The following is a 22,438-nucleotide window of genomic DNA, read 5'->3' as shown; positions in this document are numbered from 1 at the left end:
AAATTTTTACAAAATAGAATGCAAAATGTTTGTATCCTAGTCATTTACATGACCTTGCAATCTTAACATTATATCAGCAGAAATGTGCAGAGCCCCAGAAAGTTATTTATGATTATTGATTTATGATTAGCTTCAGCACTGAACTACTGTTTCAGATTCATATTCTCTTCTTTCTTCCAAGTGTCTTTCTACTTCAGGGTTCTTTTCTGGAATTGTGAAAATCTGCAGAATTAAATCTCAGAGAGAGTACAAATGAGAGACCTAACGCATTTAACAATGGGGAAGTTTGTTTATGCCATTTTGCCATATCATGACAACTTTTGATGCCTGGTGGTATATCAGACTGAAAGTATGAAATTATTAATTGCTTGTAAGCTTTAGTGAAATAGCTACAGTATATAGGAGTATATTAAAACAACATTAATGATGTTTGAATTCTGAAGCAATAAAGCACAGTCCTCAGGCAATACTGGTGCTAAGATTGTCACCTGCTGATGAAAGAAGTCCATTTTATTTTAAATTCCTACATAAGAGCAAATAAAATTTTCATTTTTTGCCAAGTGAAAAAGGAAAATATCCAATTACAAATAATATAGTATTATTATAAATGAGATTAAAGTGTAAAAGTAATTTTTAAATATTCCATTTATCCTTTTATGACAAACTTTATAGAATTTAAGAGACAAGCCCAGAATTAACAGAAAATCAGACTCATGGTATAATCTTTCAAACAGTAGTTGGAAAGTATAAGTAGGTTATCATAGCATTAACTGATACAAGTTTCTGAAATATCTGCATCATAGAAAGCTATCTAATTTTACAAATCATGTTTATTTAATTCTATTTATATTCCAAGTGATTTTAAGAGATTTACACAGAAGCCTTTCAAACCTCTGACAAATGTGTATAGCTAGAATTTTTATAACTTTTTTTTATTTTAGAGTTTAAGTAACCATGCTGCTTCAAAGATCAAAAGTTTAAAATATTTAGGTATTAGCTTGTGTGTTTTCATCTTCTGAGTGAATACTGATCAAAACAAGTAAGAAGATCTTTTGCAATTTAAGGTGTTATATGGTTGTCCAAAATTAGTGAATGTTGTTTTTCAAAACATTGTGTCCTATTTGACAGCATGCTGTAAAATACTCACTTCTTATATGTATGCATTTATTATACAGCTGTATTCTCTCATCTTTTAGGTATTGAACCTATTTCTGGCCTTGCTGCTGAGCTCATTTAGTTCAGACAATCTTGCTGCTACCGATGATGATAATGAAATGAACAATCTCCAGATTGCTGTGGCAAGGATTCAGAAGGGAATAGATTATGTTAAAAAAAAGATACAGGAGTTCATCCAAAAAGCCTTTGTTAGAAAGCAGAAAGCTTTAGAGGAAATCAAAGCACTGGAAGAGCTAAACAACAAGAAAGACAGCTGCATTTCCAATCATACTGCTGTTGAAATAAGCAAAGATCTGAATTGTCTTAAAGATGGGAATGGAACCACCAGTGGTGTAGGCACAGGCAGCAGTGTAGAAAAATACGTAATCGATGAAAATGATTACATGTCATTCATAAACAACCCAGGCCTCACTGTGACAGTGCCAATTGCAGTTGGAGAATCAGATTTTGAAAATTTAAATACAGAAGAATTTAGCAGCGAATCTGATATGGAAGAAAGCAAACAGGTAGGATTTTTCATATCTTAACAATTAAATTGTAGTCACGCATTTACATATTCCTTAATTACATATTTAGAATTGTTTAAAAACTGTCTTATCCCATGTATTTACAATTCAAGAAAAAAAATTACACGATGGTATACTGGGGGGTCCTTAGCATTTCCATTTTTAATACTCTGTTTATTAGCATTTGGAAGATGTATATATATATGATTATTTCTTTCACAATTTTATGAAACGTGAGCTAGTCCTAAAACCTCACAAAGCATTCTTTCTGTAGTACCTATAATGTGATCAGGATTTATGGAATAAGAGTATTGTAGAAGTCTAAGGAACAATCAAGGGTATACAACTTTGCATACCCAATCCAATATAAATGGAGAAAAAATATTTTTTTCTATATTTAGCGTAGTTCTAAAAATTAACCCTGAGACATCATAAAGCAGTGATATATTCCGGATTAACTAAAAAGTGTTGTGAATAATATTCACACAGATTTTGGGTTCAGAGACTATGGCTGGCTGAACTGAAGTAATCCAGATACCAATCAATGTCATGGTAAAGCAGTATCTCAAGTTATCCTGGAGAGCGGAATAATTTTGTGATATAGATGCATGTGGAAACAGTTTACTTGAAAGCCTTAAGCTATTATTATTGTGCAAAGAGACATTTGGTCTAAAAACCAGAAGCCATGTGCCTCAGAATATAAGTGGCTCAAATACCATAAGAGATCATGAACAGGTGATAATGGTATTCAAGGAAAAATCTGTATGTTGGAGTAATGATCAATGACAAGCTACTAAATGCATTAGCAGAATATAATTACATTCAATGTCATTAGAAAGGTAGGGTTTAAGGGTGTAAGGTTTAAGGCATCAGGAACCATGGATAAATATGTTGTCAATTAGGAGCTATGACGTTGTGTGATACAGAAGGGTTTGTTTACCGTAAAGAAAGCTCTTTGAAAAAGAAGCCCTGCACTCATGACTGTATCATAGCTGCAGAGCTGCCATATTTGCAAACAATGCTGTATTCCTCAGCAAACTATACCACATAACATTAATGGATAGCCATTATCCAAGTTGATCATAGTATAGGTTTTTTGCTAAAGAACATAAAGGAGCATAAAGAGTGTGTGTTTATTTGCAACTGCAAAGAAGGTTACTCTGCATAACAATTGTAAGGTTAAGAGCAAGATATTCTATCATCTGAGTTGCACAGTTATGAGACATTTTCAATGCAGATGTATAAGATAGTATAGCTGTAGTGCTTATCCATGACAATTTAAGAATATGAGCAGAAGTGTAAAGTGATATAATATATGAGATCAACTGGTATCCAGAAAAAGGCTTTCAGAGTGACTCTGGGTCTGAGAGTTAAGTATTTTTCATGTAAACTGATCTAATAAAAGTTAATTGTCTTTTCCAATGAACCTTTAGCAGTCTTCTAAGCCTTTTCATATATTCTCCTGTTTTTAAAAATGACATTTTACTATAAGTTTTCTGCTTTCCTTGTGGTTAGTTTTGATAAATAGAGTGATGAGTGCCTTCCTAGTAACTCCAACTTATGAAGTTACATGCCTAAAAATTTCCTGAATATCTGTTACTTTTTAAAAAGTTTATAATATGCATTAGGAAGCTGGGAGGCTTATAAGCTGTGCAGATGCTAAATGTGTGGTTATGTGACATGTTAGCCTCAGCAGCAGAGCTGGCTTGGGAAGTTCCCGTCCACACCTGGCTCCTGATCTTCTGTCAGTCTTTACCACTTTCTCTGCTGCTGTAAGGTCTGTACTATAAGGCATGTCACTGGAGTGATGTAAGTTAAATAACGTCATCCCTTAGGTATTATTTGTTTATTTCTTCTTTAAGATAGATTGAATGGTTCAGTTTACAGTGTACTGCCATATTCTATCAGAACAGCTGAGGACAAAACAAAATGCCGTGCAAAAGCAGAAAATCCTCTGCTTTCCAAGTGAGTATATAAGTACACCCCACAGAAAACAGAGTAAAAGCACTTGTGCAGAGTTCTGAATGATACCAACTTCAAGCTGATTTTCACAAGTCAATTGTGCTGTTCATTCCCATCTCTGCTTGGTTCGGGCATCATGCTTTTTTCTTCTAAGGCCATCCTGAAGTTTCAGGACCATAATAAATCAAAACATATTTTGCCTTTTTTTATGGACCAATCCAAAAGTCTGTACAAGCAATCTGAAAGTGAAGATTCCAGGTGACTGTGGGAAATCTGCCAGTAAATGATGGATAGTGTTTATATTAAGAACTTGTGGAGACATTTTCAGTGGGGATAGCCTAAGTTTAGGACTTCTGTGGAGCCTCAAGATTTCCATAGAATGTAATAATCAAATAATCACTACCATTGTGAAGCTGGAGCAATAATGCTTCCCTCAAGTTCTGCTCACACACAACTGTTCAGCCTTTAACTGTCTGACATGTATTCATACAGTGCAAGTGTGCATATTGTGAACAGTATCTAGTAAAACAGGAAGTTCTTAGCAGTGCCCTGAAAATTGTGAATTCTATATTAATTGCAGTTTTTGGTTCTGGATTCCTTATTCCATTCCTTCTGCATAATTTTAAGGGAAAGGATAAAGTGCCTTTTTTTAGTGTGTGTATAAAGATCCACTGCTTTGGTAATATATGAACAGATGTTATGATGCATGACAGGAATTTGTGAAGATTTCCAATCTTCTCCTACTAAGACAACAGTACTGTTGAATCTTTTGCTGCCTTCTGATTGTCTTTTGAGGAAGATAAAGAGTATGTTGGCTCACTGTTTAAGTTACCTGTCTAGAACAGTACACCATCATTTGCTTTATTTTGCCTCTTAAGGGATACCACTCAGACAACATTCCTGCTAGGAGAAGGCCTGGTCTGCAAAAGGAGGGGTAAGAGATGGAGCAGAACTTTCCCTGCCTTAACTGTGGCAGTACTCAGAACTTAAAATACCTTCAGGAAATATCCCCTTTAATAACTTTTTATTTAACAACAGAGCTGTGGGAAGCTAGATCTGCACAAAAACTGTAAAATGAACCTTTTTTTTTCTGGTGTCTTACTGACTGTCACTGATGTTAAGAGCAGAATGATTATTTAAAGTCTGTCAGCAATAACAGGTCATGCTAGAAGTGGGGCAGGGGCTGTGTGCTCCTGAGGAATATGCCAAGAGCAGGTAATTACTATAGAAATTGTAACTGTGGGTGAACAAATTGTGATTTGTCCTAGTTTTATTATCAGATATACTATGGTGTGAAATAACTCTAGCCACAAAGTTTAATTTGGAAGGCTGGTTCTCCCCCCCCCCTTCACAAAAAATACCTTCTAACTAATTTGCTAGTTAATAACTTCCAAAATCTGCCATAATCTATTCTGGAACTTGGTTGCAAGTTCCAGACCTAAACAAGATCTTTCTAACACATATGATTAGAAATTGGGGAAGTCTCAGTTTGGATAAAACAGAATAACATTTATTAGATTTAAAAGTTACTCACTGCTTTAGAGTGATAGTTGGCTGAAAGTACCTGAAAGAAGTGAACATTTCATTGATACTTTGAAGGATGATTTTTTTTAATATCTCCTATCAAAAATTAGATGTGGAATACCCAGTGAAATAACCATGAGAAATAACTGATTGCTGCTCTGAAAACAAGATACTCAAGATAATTATCTTTGAAGATAATAAGAAAATTAGAAGTAACTAAAGGGGATAATTTAGTGGTTTTTAAAGTTAGCATTGTGGATACTGTTCCTATTATAAAATACGCCTGCTAATCAGTCAAATGAATGGACTATGTCAATCTTACCAAACATAAGACTCCTAACTATTGTATTTCTGTACCAATTAAGAACTGTTCATTATATCCAAATCACAACTTTATGAATAAATTTTTGGATTTCAACATGGAAAAGTAATTTCAAAGACATTAATCAGTTATGGAAATCTTATTTCACCACGAAAGAAATACATATGCCTATAGGCCTCTCTCAATCAGAATTCCATGTACAGTTAGTACAAATTCAGATTGGAGAAGTAAGGCAGTTCAATTAACTCCTGAAATTGCAACAGATGGTTTTAATAAAATTAAAAATAGCTTTCAATCATCTAATCCACTGAATTTTCAAAACAAAGAATAAGTTCAGTTTTGTGATTGGCTTCACCTAGTGCCTTTGTGCTTAGGTGAAGTAAAAAGACAAGAATACAGTTACTGCATTCCCAAAAGTTAAGCATTACCATTGGGCTTCAATAAATTTCTTAGCCAAAACATACCCAGTAGTGATCTGCTCAATTTGTTGGATGATTTTTTATCACATTTCTTTTAACATATCCAACAATCTAAATTCCCCTTTTCTAAAACTGACCAATTCTGGGACAGTATCTTCAAAAGTCACAGATTCTTTAAATTATGGACTAGCTGTGGATACCTAATGAATGAAACCACATCTCTGTTGGATACACTGATGGGCCACTGTGTAGACACTGATCCAAGCCTCTTTTGAAACAATTAGAGAGAGATTGTAGAGTCAGAAGTATACAGCATACTAAATCTAAACTAGAAACTTACACAATATGATACTTCATCACATTTAATATGGACAGAAATTAAGGAGGTTTATTTTCATTGGGATCTATAAATTCTACCACCATTATTAGAGGATGAAGGAGGAATGGGAAGATGTGTATCTTCAAAGTCTTTTGCTTACTGTATGTGCATTTTTTGCAAATAAAAGAGACAATCACATAGTCAGTTCAATGAAGACTAGAACATTAAACCAAAAAAACCCTTAAAATTTTCATTAATATGAATTAAGCACTATATAAACACTGGAATACTTTCCAAACCTGCTAACCATGTCTTTATTAATTTAATTCATCGTATTTTTATTTATGAATCACAATTTCAGAGTGTGGATTATTAGGTCTAGCTTCTTCATTTCTTCTTTCTCTAAAATAAACTAAAGTTCTGCAGAAAAGTTTGTTGATCATTTCAGGTGGTATGTATTTCCCTTTTTGCCAACTGATCATAAAATATTTAATAATTATGTTTTAAGTGTGTTAAAGCCATGTTTGAATTAGAGATTCCAAAAAGAGGAAAACTAGAGATCCTGTGTCTTGAACTTCACTACCTACCATTCTTACTTCTCACAGGGGTAAAACCAAGCTGGAGCAATCAAGAATGCAGCTCTGGTGCTTTTTAACCAGGTAGAGCAACGTGTCACCACTTTCACACAGGTTACCTAAGCAAGTTATACATATATATGTATATATATATATAATCACTTTTTAATGGATTTTGACTGGCCTGCATGCTATTCAGCTATGTACCTTCCCTATCCATTGCAAGACAGTAGAAACATGCACAGCTGCTCTCTGCTGAGTCATGGGACTCACATCACAGCATGGTCAGGCGGGATTGGCAACCCCAACAGACATTTTTTAACTCTGCTAATGATTTTTCTGGATATTTTAATACAATCTCTAGCAATAACTGCATGCTCTACAGGTTTTGAAGTATGGATCATAAAAGTACTGGAATGTTATATGTTAAAGAGGCCAAAGAAAAAGGGAGCATGCATAGTTTTTAAAAAATAAAAACAACCCTTTTTGATTCAGCCCTTATAAATGTAAATGTAACGATTACTGCCACAACTTCAGCTCCTTATTGAATAACATTTAAACTATTGCAGTAGCTACTTACATAAAAATTACACTGTTATACTTTTAAATCTACAGTGCACTGTAATGCAAATCTTCAAGATGCTACAAACTACGTTCTGTATTCATTTGGGCAGTGCATATCTTGAGTTTTATAAACTGTAAGTAGAGCAAACAGTTTTATAATTGCTAAAACTATACTTAGCAAATAACCGCCCTTAAAAAACTCTCAAAGCAAACCATTTTACAAATACACTTCTTAAACTTTAAACTCCTTCATAATTAATGGTATTTTGGAATGTGTTTCACAATAGCAGTCTGTGACTGAGTTGGGGGACTTGGTGTAAATTAGAAAGACTATGGAGTAGTCAGCATAATTTTTATAAAATTCCATATATATTTACCCTAGGTTTATTTCATTATAGGCAAGTATAAACTCCATTGATGCATAATTGGCAGAGCCTTCAGGAACAGGGACAGCAAATATTGCACAGGAGCCAAAGGTACATGAAACTAAGGAAGTCAAATTATCCTGATAAAACTAGGCATCAGAATTTTGTTGGGATTGAGATATCAGTCTTGATCTTTGAATCAGCAGGATTCAAAGTTGTTTCCTCAGGCAGAGTCTCACTGGCTTCAAAAGGTTAACTAAATGGTTTTCTACTAAAACTAAATGATTTGGATTATAGCGTAATATGATCTACCTATACTATATCATAGTATAAACTGTCCAGAGATGCCAAAAGATATTCATATTGGTGTGCATTCTGAAAATTCTCAGATTTTACTCATTAGATTTTAAACCAAGATATGCTTCAAACTTCAAATAAAACTCTAAGGAAAGAGATTTTTAAAGTGGTTTTCTTAATATTATATAAAAGTCAAATATTGTAAGATCTGAGATTTAAAGACAGTTTAGAATCACTTTGGAATCATTGATCCCCATTATTTTATATTTTGTCACTCAATTACAGTGCAGCTTCCAAGATTCAAAGGATAAAATCAAATGGCTGAATTACTAAAGGCAATTTGTAATGGCTGAATCCCTTTATTTTATTGTCACTTGAATCATGAAGCCGTTTGTAAAGCTTAAAATTTTAGTAGCCTGCTCTTGCTCTTATTGAAATCTAGAATAAATCAAATGAGAGCAAGACCGGGTCTTAAGTGAATGCATTTTCTTGTAAATGGGCACATTAACATGCTGTTGGTCAAAGCTTGTTTTAATGATCTAAGCTGTTGAAAAGAGATGCACTGCTCTGAAAGGACAGTATGAAGGCTGATTATACATATATTAACCAAGTATTTGGGTTGGTGATGAAGCATTTTTTTATGTTATATCCTGTACAATTATAATACTATTTTCAGAAAAATATAATCCCATTGAGATAATCTTATTTTTTATTTTATTTGTGTGTGTGATTTTCACAGTATTGCTCAGGCTTCTGCTCTAGTCAAGCATGTTGTTTTGCTGATTCAGGCCTTGAGAATGCTGCATCATAAGCAATTGCTTTCAAATGTATCCTTGTAAAGGAAAATGTGATATCACTGAAGATGCAAATAAATATTTGTAGGGCATGGCGTGTTCTAAAGGCTGATAATCACATTTACGAGGTGAAAAGAAGATTGTATCAATCCATCATGTATCTTGAGTTTCCTGTTAGTTTTATTGCTAGAAAAAAAGGATCATTAAAGTCACCTTATTTAAAATGCAAAGGTTCTTTCCTAATTTAGGATCTTGAAGCAAAGAAGAGGAGTTTTATTAACTTAATGAGGTTTTTTTTTATAATGTAATCATTCGAGATTATTTGAAAAATAATGAAGAGAATGCTTTATGTGAAAAATGAAGAGAATTATAGTAGGTTTTGTTTGTACTAATTATAAAGTGCACTTCTGTCACTTGGATATTAGCAGCTATGCTGACAGGACTATCTGCAACAGAGTTTATATGGGAAGATGCAGTTAAAAATTTGACTGCATTTTAATTGGCACTCATGCAGGTTAATAATTGACGCTTACTATGAACCTTTATCTTGCTACTATTAAGTCAGTAATTGATTTCATGATGATGAATTGCGCCATGAATTAGTTTAATTTTCCTAACCTGAATGTGACAGATTATTATTTTCACAATATTTTGTTTTTATTTAATGAAGAAACTGCCTATAATTTAAGTGACAGGCTTCAGACTTCTTATTTCTTTGTATTACAATGATATATAATAAGACTTAATTCACAAATCTTATTTCCTTTTTAAAAGAGAGCCTTATGTATGGAATAAGGTGGTGTGCTAATAATGAGTAATATAGGCTACATTAATGTACATTTTGGTCTGTAAATGTAATACAGAAAGCAAAGTTTAAAATATTCTCACTATACGTGGTACAAAATGTTTTAGTTCAGACTCACTGACCTACATGACCAGTAATAAAATTATTCCATTTAGAAGCAATATGGCTGTAACTATTTTACATATATAAATTTTGGAAATCATAGAGGAAGTGCAGTATGAAAAAGAAAACATGATATTTTAACATTTTTATGAAGCAAAAATTAACCATTGGAAACATCCAAATCTCAGTGTTTTTATCCAGATCTTTTCACATTTGTCAGCGTGATTTCCCATGTATGACAGATCATGATATTTAAAAAGGGAAAGAATGGTTTTCAAGTTCATACCTGTGTGCTTGTCAGAAAACTTTCTATTATGCGACAAGTCCTTTATTTTTGGTCACAATGCAGTAAGAGCCATGCAACCTGAAATCTGAGTGACCCTATACTGACTACATTTGTGCACATGCGTGAAGGACAGATTCTTGAAACTTAACCCTGAAATTATCCATCACCCAATGTGAATTTTTTTTTAAACTTCATTTGTCTCATGTAAGAGTTGAATATGAGGAAAGAATTGCTTACCAAACTATATAAAGATATACATGCCATTTATTTCATTTCTGGCAGAAAAAAGTCCTTATCTCCCAATGCATCTTCCTGAAGAGACTGGGTTTTAACTGAAGAGTTAAATAAGTAGTTCTAATTTGCAGCAGTGTCTCTGAAGAAGACAATACATGGAAATGCCTCTTTAAAAAGTTATTTTCTATTATTTTCTCTTTGTTGTGAAATCATTAAACCATCTGAGCAGTATTTTTTTTTATATTCTAAAAATGTCACTGTCATGAAAACTAAATGTGAAAAGTTATTGGTATTAAGCATTCTCTCAAAAAAATTTGTAGAGAAAGGTCTTCATATAGGTCAAAGTGCATGACCAGATCTGCTTAGCTGAAACCACAAATCTAGTCTGTGCCCAAATACCTTTTTTTTACATCAGTGCCTGTAAAATTTGAAGTATTTAAGTTAGAGATGCATTCTAGATCCCCCTTGAAATTGCTGTGTATTACTGCTACATGGTATAAACAAGAAGTATTTCACTGCCATGCTTTTTTAAAGTTGCTTTCTGATTACAACCCTTATTTCAAAGTAGAAGAGAATGTATGTTGGATGAAAGCAATTAAAGACGTAAACAGTATTGACAACTGAAAACAAGTTACAAACTCTATGTCCAATTATTGCATTAGTTGTGTGCATCTTTAGCAGGTTTGTCCTTTCAAAATATGCTTTCTTAAAAGGACAAAATTATGGGCAGTCTTGCATGACTGATAAAACATCTTGATCTGATCCAAATTTCAGTGTACTTGGTAAAAAGTTACGTAATTTCAGTTGCTTTATATCACTCTCTGGTTCTTGCACTTTTCAGATCTAGAAGTGCTTTTACCGTAGTAAGGATTATAGTATTTCACTGTACACAGAAGTAGTAGAATGATAGAAAAATTCAGGATGGGAGGGACCTCATGAAGTCTCTCAATATGCACAAGAGACTGGAATGTAAAGAGGATGTTTTGGATCTGGTAATTTGTGCTTTCTGCAAAAAATAAATTGTGCAGAAATTTGCCATTAAATGCCATTCAATTTGCAATTTTTTAATCCAGACATGGTGTATGTTTGTGAAAACACCATCTGTAGTGGACATGAAGATATACGTGGAACTTTCTGTTAGTTCATTTCACTGGGAAAACTAAGACGCATTTTCAGTGTAATCCAGTATAGTAAAGAAAATGAAATAACTTGAGAGTGTGGTACATTCAAGCTCTCCAGTTTTATTACTATTGAGAATACTTCAGAAGTATTATGGATCAGGTTAGTAGCCAAATTATATTTAATTGTTCCCTATGAGAAGATAAACTATACAATGTACATGTCATTATGTTTTTACTTATGGTGATGCGTATTTATCAGTATAAATCTATCATTCTTCAAAAGTCAGAGACTGGCATGATTTGATTCAGTATCATTTTTTACAGAATATGTATCTAATGTGAAAAATTGTTCTGTGGAACTTTACTTGCAGAAACTAAATGCATCCAGTTCATCAGAAGGCAGCACAGTTGATATTGCTCCTCCTGGAGAGGGCGAGCAAGCAGAAATTGAAAGTGAAGAAGCTCTTGAACCAGAAGCCTGTTTTACAGAAGGTTGTTGAATAACTCTTGACTTAAGAGATGTACTGGTAAAATGGCATTATTTCTAGGCATATTTAAATTCTTGAGACTTTCAAATCTGGTAGATCTTCATGACCTCAACAACAGAAAGAAAATAGCCTAGAAAGCTGGAAATCAGATGTGAAAACAAGGTTTTCCTAGGCTTTGAGTAACTTTACCTGCCTGGTCACAGCATACATCTTGTAGCTAAGAAACTTCATTAATTTTTCTATTCTTAAAATGCTTTTCAGTTATTTGAAAGGGCCCTTGAAATTTGGAACAAATTAATTTTTGTGAGACTCCATCAATAAATGCAACAAGTTACATGCCAGTGGTCCAAGATATCAATGTTTTTGGATTGACTTTACTCATAATTATGTCTACTATTGTCTGGTTTCTCTCCAAAATACCTATCTAAATTCAGATATACAACATCCTATAAAAGAGGATTCCAGTACTTAATTTAAAAAATTATTATAAAATTTGTCTACTACAGTATTGTATTAAAATTTGTATTCTACAGTAAATATTGACTTTGAAATAATTTGCTTTTGGATCCTAATATCTCTTAATCTAATGCAGGTTGCGTGCAGAAATTTCCGTGTTGTCAAGTAAGTATAGAGGATGGCAAAGGAAAAATTTGGTGGAATCTTAGAAAAACCTGCTACAGCATAGTTGAGCACAACTGGTTTGAGACTTTCATTGTCTTCATGATTCTCCTCAGCAGTGGAGCACTAGTAAGTAGAAGAAAATTGCAGATGCTGAAATATTTAGATATCTCCTTAGAAGCAACAACAAAACTCAAAATTTCTTCAGAAAGACTTGTTTTGCTTGGAGCTGTATAAAACTACCTGCATTCCATCATTTCAGGATGGAATGAAACTTGGCCCAAACTTGAAAAAGTTTGCTAAATTTCACATGCACTTTTTTAGTGATACCTTTGGCCTACCACTGTAAAGCTGGTGCATTTCTATTTAAGCCAGCATAGCTACTCAAGATTTAAATTGCCTGCCAATTTTCAGCATGTTTGTCAAAAGATTTAAGTACAAAGAGGCGCTGTTAACTGTGAATATATAGCTAAATCTATGATTTTAAATCCTTATTCCTTCTAGGATCAACCACTTCTTGGATTCTGCTTACGAAAGACCATACAAAAAATGGAATAATTACTTCATTCTGTTCCTTTTTTGGAGGCAGGAGATAGGAAAAAGTGTAACAGCAAATTAAACCTAACAACCACTTTCCAACAAGATCACATCACCCACCTTTCCAGCTTTACTCAAGTTGAACATTTACTACAGTATCAATGTGCATAGTGTACATCCTGGCAAATACATTGCTCTTTAATTTGACTTTTAGACATAAATTTGATTGATGGAGCTTAGAAATGTAATCTCCCTAACCACTTTCTAGAATGGAATATACATATCTGGAACAGATTTTGTATAAGAAAGGGGGGGTTTTTTGTGGGTATATGTGAAAGTTTCTTAATACCCCAGTGGACAAAAATTCATGCTTTGAGTTTATTTCTTCATTCATTAGAAAAATAGGATATATATATATTCAACCCCAGACAGGGCAGAATACATAAAGTTGCTCCAATTTGTTGTATGGTTAAAGATGGGAAATACATAAGATACGAGGATGCAGAAGAACAAGGGGAAAGATTAGCTCTGACCTCCTTATTTTTTATTATTTATTCCTTATTTTTATAACATATATTCTGTGAAATATTAGTAATACCTGAATATATTTTTTTATAGGCATTTGAAGATATATATATTGAACAGCGCAAAACTATCAAAACCATGCTGGAATATGCTGACAAAGTTTTTACATATATTTTCATTTTGGAAATGCTTTTAAAATGGGTAGCATACGGTTTTCAAATATATTTTACTAATGCCTGGTGCTGGCTGGACTTCCTGATTGTTGATGTAAGTACACAGTCTTTAATATTGTAAAATTCACTATAGTAAAGTCCATTATGTTGTAAAACTAATTACTACTAAGTAATCTTCTTATAAACATGCAAAAATAATTCACACTGTATAGTTGTACGAAATTAGTAATAGCCTGCAGTCATCTGGATGTGTTATTTAAAGTGCCAGAAGGAAAAGGATGGCTGGCCATCCATTTGTTCATTCTTCATGGTTAATAATTTCATACCTGGGATGTATCAAACTCAAGATTTTATGAGGAAAAAAACAAGTTTGAAACATGCTACTTTTAATGGACTCTGATCATACTACCATATTGCTTAGCAAGTAAGACACTACATTGTACAAGTTTCTTCTATAAACACTGCAGCTTTGCAAGTGAAACAATACATTGGTCCTGATTTCATCTGAGTTCTCAGAACTTCATCCTCCAAAACTTTCCTGTTATAATTTTTAGTAAAGCATAAAGACACTGGCTATTTGGTCTAAAACTTAATTAGTTTTAACGGGCTGACAATCTGCAATAGATAAATCAGCTATGACTTGGCAGGGTTTATGACAGAAGAGAATACAAGGTTTCTTGGCTGTCTTCCCAGCTGTGATATACTTCTGTTCAAAGGCCTTGCTTATGTTGTCAGAAGGGATCAAAGCTGGTTTTACTCCCAGAATATTTTGGTCTCTTACCTTCACACATTATTGACCCAGCTCATTGGCTATACATGTTCTCAGTGTGGATGCCATCTCAGGGCAAATGTGCATTTATAGTAACTTCTGCCCAAACTACAATATTTCTTGAGAAGTTTGCATAAACCCTGGTCCCATGAATATTATTCTTTATGAATATATAATAGAAATGTATCAGATTAGTGACTGAAGAAAAAAAAACCCTAGGTAGATTGACCCATAACTCAGAATGGAAGACCTTCACTTTTTTTTAACCTGTCCAAGTTAGTTTTGTTATACTGTTAATCTCTAGCTCTGTCCTGAAAATTTGCACTACAGGGGAGCACTGAGAATGATTTTCTTAAGAGGATGTTAATGCAGAAGACAGACAACTCATGTTTTAATTATTTTTTTCGTAACATAAACCTAAACAGATTATTCTAAGCTGTACTCCATGGTTTCTTAATAATAGTTTAGCCTCAGAGATACTGTTATCTGAGCAGGCTCTCAGAATTATAAAGAATATCATCATAAGTAAAGCAGCTTATTTTGCCAACTTTTTACCCATAATTGTTAATTTTATAAACAAAAGCATGACTAAATGAGATTGGAACCTTCTACTTTTGAAGAATTATATTCAATGTTCCAGAAAGTGGTAAAAAATGTCTTACTGTGCCTAACACTAATTCAGCAATTCCTTTAGCACCACCAGACAGCAGTTGCAAGAAATAATGATCTCATGTTATCTTCCTATAGAAAAGCAGAGAATCTACACTGCTTTAACAAGCAGTTTAAACAGGTATGATTCAGTGGCATTCGCCCAGTGAGAACACCAGTGAGCCCTTCTTCATAAGAAGTGACTAAAGTTAATCAAATTGTTTAATTCCATCCTCTGAAATTATTCGAGTAAACACTGATAGTCCTTTAGGGCTTTGACCTTCAATATCTTACATACCTGAGTCTCTCACTGTGAGAAATAGCCATAGTTGCTCTCAGTGATTGTGAATAAATTAGATTTTAATAATTACACAAAGAGATGGCAATTTTCAGCTGTCAGTTTACAACCATGACATATGACTCTTGGTACATCTGGCTATCTCAGTTTATGACCTTATCATGCCATATCTCCGTCCCACTCTTCTGCTACATGCAACAATAGCTGTAGCAAGGAGCAGATAGTTGGGTGGAGTGCCTTATCTACCCAAAATCACAATCTGGTAAATTAGTTCAAACATGTTTATCAGTGGTTTAAGCAAAGAGACTGAATTTTGGAAGCAGGCAGCGGAGAAGCAGGGACATATTCACTTTTGGAGGGGAGACTAATTCTGACTGATATCCAGTAAAGGCTTGAGACAGCAATATCTTAACAGTACAACTAGATGCTATAGGGCATGTCATCCTGTACCTTGGTTTTTGCTCTTATCCCTTTTTCCACAAGCCATCTGTCATGAGTTTATTATGTCTTCATTTTGATGTACAACTGTAATGACTTTAAGTTGTCTTTGCCACATACAAAGCTAGGAGGTAGGACATCAGGGAAGGAGATAGAGAATCTGGGAATCCCCAACGAGTCTGTCAGTTATTAAATCTGTTTGTGTAGTTTTCTCCTACAATATGTAACCTTAGATAATCTTAAATGGATACCATTTTATGCTGTATATTTTTAAAGTTTATAAATTAGTCCTATAATTTAGTATAGACACTTTATTTCTAAATTATTCTGTTAATAAATTGTACTTAAACGAAATGGAAATAAGTAACATTTAAAACAAATGATGTGTTTGCCAAATACTGTGGGCCTGTAATGAATCTGTAAGTGGAATTAAATCTTTGACCTTCCTGAAATTGCTTATGCCTGATAAAATTCCAATGGGTACAGTTTTGAACAATTAAATGTAGCAAAACAAACTTTCAGTTGGGCATGTTGTATAGTACATTAAAAATTTGTCTTATTGATGGCTTATACAATATTTCTTTATATAGATAAAAATGTTTCATGCTTTTTGTTAAAACAGTTAAAGTAATTTAATTAAACCATGCTCTCAACCTTTTTATTAGCGTTTCAGAATAATTAACTCAGCAGCAACGCTTTGGAAAAGATCAGGTTCACATTATACTAATATACTAAATGATGTATGCACAGAGTAAGAGGCAACTGCTGCCCTGACAACTTCATAATAAAAATAAGATGAAATAAGATGATAAGCATATTGATGTGTTGGGAAACCAGAGACAGAAAGAGATGTCATTTTGTCTTCTTAGAAAGTCCCATATGTCTTTATGCGTATCCTAACATGGTACACTATGATAACACTGGATAATCCAGAAATTAATGAAATTAATTAATTGATTAAAGGGGATATTCAGATAATATATGCATGAAACTTAAGGCTCTTGTTCAGTGCATTAGGGAACAGAATCATAACTTGCAATTTTGCATCTAAACAAAACTAATTTTGAATACTTGCCAGTAAAATACCATAAATTCAGAGTTATTCACCAAGTGCATATAGAAAAAATTATATTATTTTAGCATAGGACCATAACATAAAAAAGGCTACATAAGGCATAAGAAAGGCTACACTGGGTCCAGTGTCCTGTCTCCAAGAGTGTCAAAAATGCCTACCTAGAAAACCAATAATATAGTATCTATCTTTCAAAAAATAAGAAAAATCATTAACTTCTCAATAGAAAGAAAAATCTTCTGTTCTTTTTTTCTTTTCAAATCCTGCAGTTTATTTTTATTTCTAGTTAAGTGTAGTACCTGAACACTTAAACCTTATGAAAGAAAGGATAAGCAATGTTGGAAGTGAGGAGGGCCATATGCCACTGAGGACCTGGAATCAAACCACATAAATTAGCCACCTCACAAAGTAGCACAGCATTCATATGGATTAAAATTTTAGGCCTAAATAAAAATAAAGTCAATGTGGAACTGTATGACCAATGATCTGGCTCCAATGACAACCCTGACTGAAGATCTTGAGCAGGGCTAATTGTGACTGCTAAGTTTTAAAATATGTTTTGCAACAGATATCTACATTAGAAGATCCGAACACAAAAATGTGGACATACAACCCTCCAGTTTTTGGAGATGAATGTAAAACCATTTTGAGTTCATCTTCATTTCTTAAAATAGTTGCATCTGCATGCACTCCTACCTCAAAAGAAAGAAATTAATCTATTTAGCAGTGTACAGAGACATTTATTTTCTCACCTACTAGCAACAAAACAGGGGGAACAGATGACAGAAGACCAAGCTAAGAAGACTGAGAAAATCTGAGCAGTACAGAACAGCTGTATATACTTATGCTGTATATACAATAGAATTAATAGCAAAGAATGCCAAGTAAATATTTGCCTCTCATTTGAACTGTTCTTCAGAGGAAAACGTTGTTTACAATAGAAAGTATTTCTCTGTGAAACAACTTCAGGTTTATGATGTAAGAGCACTAGCACCATGGTAAGAAAGCTGCAAATAGGTTGAAATGGAAAACACAAGCTAGGCTGGAGAATGACCTACAATCAGAACTTATAAACTGCCAATATACACAGTGCCACTGAAGTTACAGGAGCTACAGCTATGTAACTAGCTTGTATGCAGTCTTGTTTGCAAAAGATAGCTAGTTTGGGGAGAAAAGTATAAAATGAAGGAGCCATTAATGTGAGTTCAATTTTAAAACAGATGTCTTGGTCTCCCAGTGAGAGACACATTTTTTTAACATATATTTCCTGGTTTATTTTTAATCCGTAAAATGTGCTGTCTTTACACTAAAGTTTAGTGTTATGTCTGGGTATCTTGTTGATGTGAATGAATCAATGAATATTCTATTAAAAATACAGAGATTTCCATGTCTTGTTATCTCTGAAATATACTAAAGATGGCTAAGGATAAAAAAGAACTCTCTCACTGTAGAATCAGAGGACAAATAAATTGTATTAAGGACAATTATTAGTAACAATTGATGACAATAATTAATGAATTAATGTAGTGGCAGAAACAATAATATTATCTCTTGTATGTGAACAGACTTCAGTTACAGACTACAGAAAATCAGTAAGATTTTCTTCTTAATATGCTTATTAATCACAGCAAGTTCCTTTACAAACTTACTACAGCAAGAAAATAAGCCTTTCCTTTGATAAAAAGAGTTACTTTCTGACATGTAATCCAGTTGAAAGGTACAGTGATATGTATTCACTAAAATACTATATTCTGTTAGATTAATATACATAGCAACATGGTAATGACTAACTGATTTCTGTCTGCTCTCAGATTGTCCTTTTGAGACATGATCTTGTAACTCTTGTGTCTGTGATTCATCTCATTGTTATTTATGGATACAAGTAACACAGGAAGACACACACCTTCTCATGTAAGGGGCAAAATCTTACCACCATTATCAGTGAATGCCTATTTCTGTACAGCAAATTATTTGAAGAACTCTCTAGATTGAGGTACAGAAATGAACATTTGCAGGATTTTTTCAAAGACTGAAATATGCCTATGTTCATTTATGTGTCTTCTATGCTTTTGGTGGTAGAACTGAATAAAATATGAGTAAGGTATGATATCTCCCCACTTCTATCTCCAGAACTGCTCAAAGTAAGTAAACTAAATTCTTTCATATGAACACTGTTTAAAACTCAGTTCCATTTGAGAAGCAAATGAATTGCTTCTTCCTGCAGTAGACTGGCTTATAATGAGATCCCAGTGAATTTAGGAGGTGAATCAGGAGTTCACTACTGTTGTAGATAATAGAGCACTTACTGTTATAATGCTAGCATTTGATAATATCTATCCCATAATATTCTCTTATACTGAGAAGAGGAAAAAAAATATTGATAGAGTTGTCAGGCAAGTGAGTAAGCACCACCTCTGTCAATATATATTTCATAGATACCCTGGCTATTGTTGCTATGAACTGAGTGTTTGACTTAGAAGTAATATTTATAGCAAAAGATAATTAACCACAACATTATTTAGCATATTAGTAGTGATTATAGATATTAATAATATTGTCAGTAGTTAACAAACTATCTTCATGTATTCAGAATTTTAAACTGCTTAGAAGGTTGAACCTTAATGAAGTCACTGAAAGTATGGCAAATTTGTCTTTAAATATTCCTGAAAATTTTATCCTTCACCAACAGTGTGCTTCCATCTGACTGTAAAAGCCTATCCAGCTATAATAGACATTTAATAGCATATGTTCCTTTTCCAAACATGCCTTCATATGAACTCTTGCCTTTCTAGCAAGTATGAAAATTGTGGAATTGGGCCTCCAATGTCACTACAAGCGAGAACGGTGTTTCTCCATTTGTCACCGTTGATCTTTCCGTTGATTGAATCTGTATTCTTTGTAAATAAATGGTGTAGAGCAATTTTTATAATAATTTTTTTTCTGTATTTTTATAGGTCTCATTGGTTAGTTTAATAGCCAATGCTTTGGGCTATTCTGAACTCGGTGCCATTAAATCGCTTCGGACATTAAGAGCTTTAAGACCTTTAAGAGCCTTGTCACGATTTGAAGGAATGAGGGTGAGATAAAATGAGTGAGTCTGAATGAATGTATGCATACAGAAATGAATGTAGAAGTGTGACACTCATGCCTTCTGCAAAGAACTCCAGAATGGGAATGCAAAAATGCAAAAATGTGTGGAAAAAAGGCCTTCCAATATGTCCTTATATATAAGACGTACAGCTTACATTTGGAGATTAGACTTTGAGTTTATCAAATTTGCCTGCTCACTGCTGCATAGTTGTGTTATCCCAGCCCCCTGTCTGTTAAAATTTCCATTGACTTGTGGACCTATATAGAAAAGTAAAAGGACACGAGAAATTTTAGAACAGACGGTTGTTTGGGTTTTTTTTTTTCCAGTTTAGCTTATAAATTTCTGTAGCTAACTTCTATTCTCTGTTAGTTTGTCAGTGGTTCAGGATGGAACAGGATTAGCCGGAAAACAAAACAAAACAAAACATACAAGGTGAAGAAGCTGACAACAGTGACACACCAGAAACTAAAGCCTCCCTGTGGCTCCCTGTCCGGGGAAAAAAATCCCACAATAAATGGTGTAGTATTAAGAAAAAGTTCTCTGAACAGATACCTGAAATAAGGACAGGGTTGGAAGTACAGAAGGAGAGAGATGGGAAATCATTTTCTCAGCTAGTGTCCTTTATTTCAAATGAATGCATCTGCTGCCATCTTAACCTCTCCTATACAGCTAAATCCTTCCTGTTGAGGAAATTATTATTTTCATATTCTGCCAAACTGACAAAAAAACCCCAAACCAAACTATTAGAAGCTGTCTGCTGAAAATACAGACTATGCTATTTCCTGGAAAACTTGATGCATAAAAAATTAATAAGGTAATGTTATTGAGAAATCTCCGTTTAATCTTTCACCTCAAAATATCTGGATGCTGCAATACATGTTTATAGTTTGGTTATAGGTCTTCATTTTTCAAATAGTGTGGCTCCTGTCTGGGTTGAGGCTGCTGATAATCTAGAGGTGGCCACACTAGTCAGTGTAGGGGAGTGTGTCCTGTGGCACATCACCATCACCACTATGTTTTACATGATTTGCATTGCAAATGACACATAAGTCCCTATCGAATAAATGGGCAAACCCACTATTGATCTTAGACTACTTTCAGTCAAATTAGTGAATTGAAAAATACTACTGTTTTCAAAACCGTACACAAAAAACTACTGCAGTCTCTACTGATTTGGTAGAAAATTATTGTCTGAATATCTGCAGCTTTCTTTTAGTTCAATCACAGTAAGTAAAAGAAAATTTCTGTCAAGGTATTTCCTCTGATCTTTTACTGCCACTTGCCCATACAGAGTAGCTCAACTGTATTAAATGCAGCCAATTAGAAAAAAACCCAAACAAATAAGTGCAAGAGCAACCATAGTGAGCCAGGCAATTTAAAACCAAGATTTATAGCAGATGCTGTAAAAAGAAATCTAAGTAAGATATGCTTAATTTTGTTACGTTGTATGTAGATGCTAAAATACACTGCTGCCAATACATACATTAAGTTTCTGAGAATAAAATTATTGGTAAAGATAGTTTTACATGCAGACATTTTTATTCAGTCTTCCACATCATCATTCTTTGATCTTTTTCTGGTTTATTTTCTATTTATAGATTTTGATTTGTATTGTTGGAATATAACATTTATTTCTCTCTTTTTCTCTAGAGCACACAATTTCTAAGAACCCATCTTGCTACTAACAGGTTTTCTTTTGCTTTTTGAGTTTTTTTCAGACTTTTGCATTGTCTTGGTTTCCATATTATTTTATTTCTTGCTTTTTGCAATCTCATTAGTGTTTTTATTGAACCCTAAATAACATTTTCCCCATAAATTTTTAATGTAATATTTTAACTGTCCATTCCATATTAATACTGTTTTAACATTTTTAAAGTATTTTTATTTTTCTGTTCATGAACTAAGTGGCTATTTTGTCTAATTTGTACACTAGGTGGTTGTAAATGCCCTTGTAGGAGCAATTCCATCTATCATGAATGTATTGCTGGTTTGTCTTATATTCTGGCTCATCTTCAGCATCATGGGAGTAAATCTGTTTGCTGGCAAATTCTATCACTGTGTCAACACCACAACTGGTGAGATGTTTGATGTCAGTGATGTCAACAATTATACTCAGTGTGAGGAACTGATAAAAAACAATCAAAGTGCCCGATGGAAAAATGTGAAAGTAAACTTTGATAATGTAGGAGCTGGATATCTTGCTCTGCTTCAAGTAGTAAGTAAATATATTTTTTTCATTTTGATCTTTTTAAAGAACTCTAGGAAAAATGGGCAAGACTGTTAAGTAGTGGAATAATTTCTTCATAGCAATGATGTACAGCTTACAAAACCCTGTTGCGCTGTTACCTATAATTTCTGTATTAATGATGTTAGAGTAACTTTCCATTCCAAGGCTAGGGAATACAGTCTC

At 33.6% G+C, this 22,438-nt stretch overlaps 1 protein-coding gene across 2 annotated transcripts in view; it reads left to right on the top strand.

Moving 5' to 3' along the window:
- LOC141925227 (sodium channel protein type 2 subunit alpha-like) overlaps nucleotides 1-22,438 on the top strand; it is a 77,894-nt gene that overhangs the window by 43,367 nt on the left and 12,089 nt on the right. For both annotated transcript variants that reach the window (XM_074828992.1, XM_074828991.1), the window contains 6 exons: nucleotides 1,197-1,682; nucleotides 11,743-11,863; nucleotides 12,452-12,606; nucleotides 13,633-13,806; nucleotides 19,892-20,014; nucleotides 21,962-22,243. In XM_074828992.1, the coding sequence (XP_074685093.1) occupies nucleotides 1,197-1,682; nucleotides 11,743-11,863; nucleotides 12,452-12,606; nucleotides 13,633-13,806; nucleotides 19,892-20,014; nucleotides 21,962-22,243 (1,341 nt within the window). The remainder of the gene's footprint in view (nucleotides 1-1,196; nucleotides 1,683-11,742; nucleotides 11,864-12,451; nucleotides 12,607-13,632; nucleotides 13,807-19,891; nucleotides 20,015-21,961; nucleotides 22,244-22,438) is intronic.

Source organism: Strix aluco, chromosome 6 (genome assembly GCF_031877795.1).
Source record: "Strix aluco isolate bStrAlu1 chromosome 6, bStrAlu1.hap1, whole genome shotgun sequence".
Classification (NCBI taxonomy): domain Eukaryota; kingdom Metazoa; phylum Chordata; class Aves; order Strigiformes; family Strigidae; genus Strix; species Strix aluco.
The sequence above is the reverse complement of the archived record's forward strand: the minus strand, read 5'-3'. Positions and strand labels throughout refer to the sequence as shown.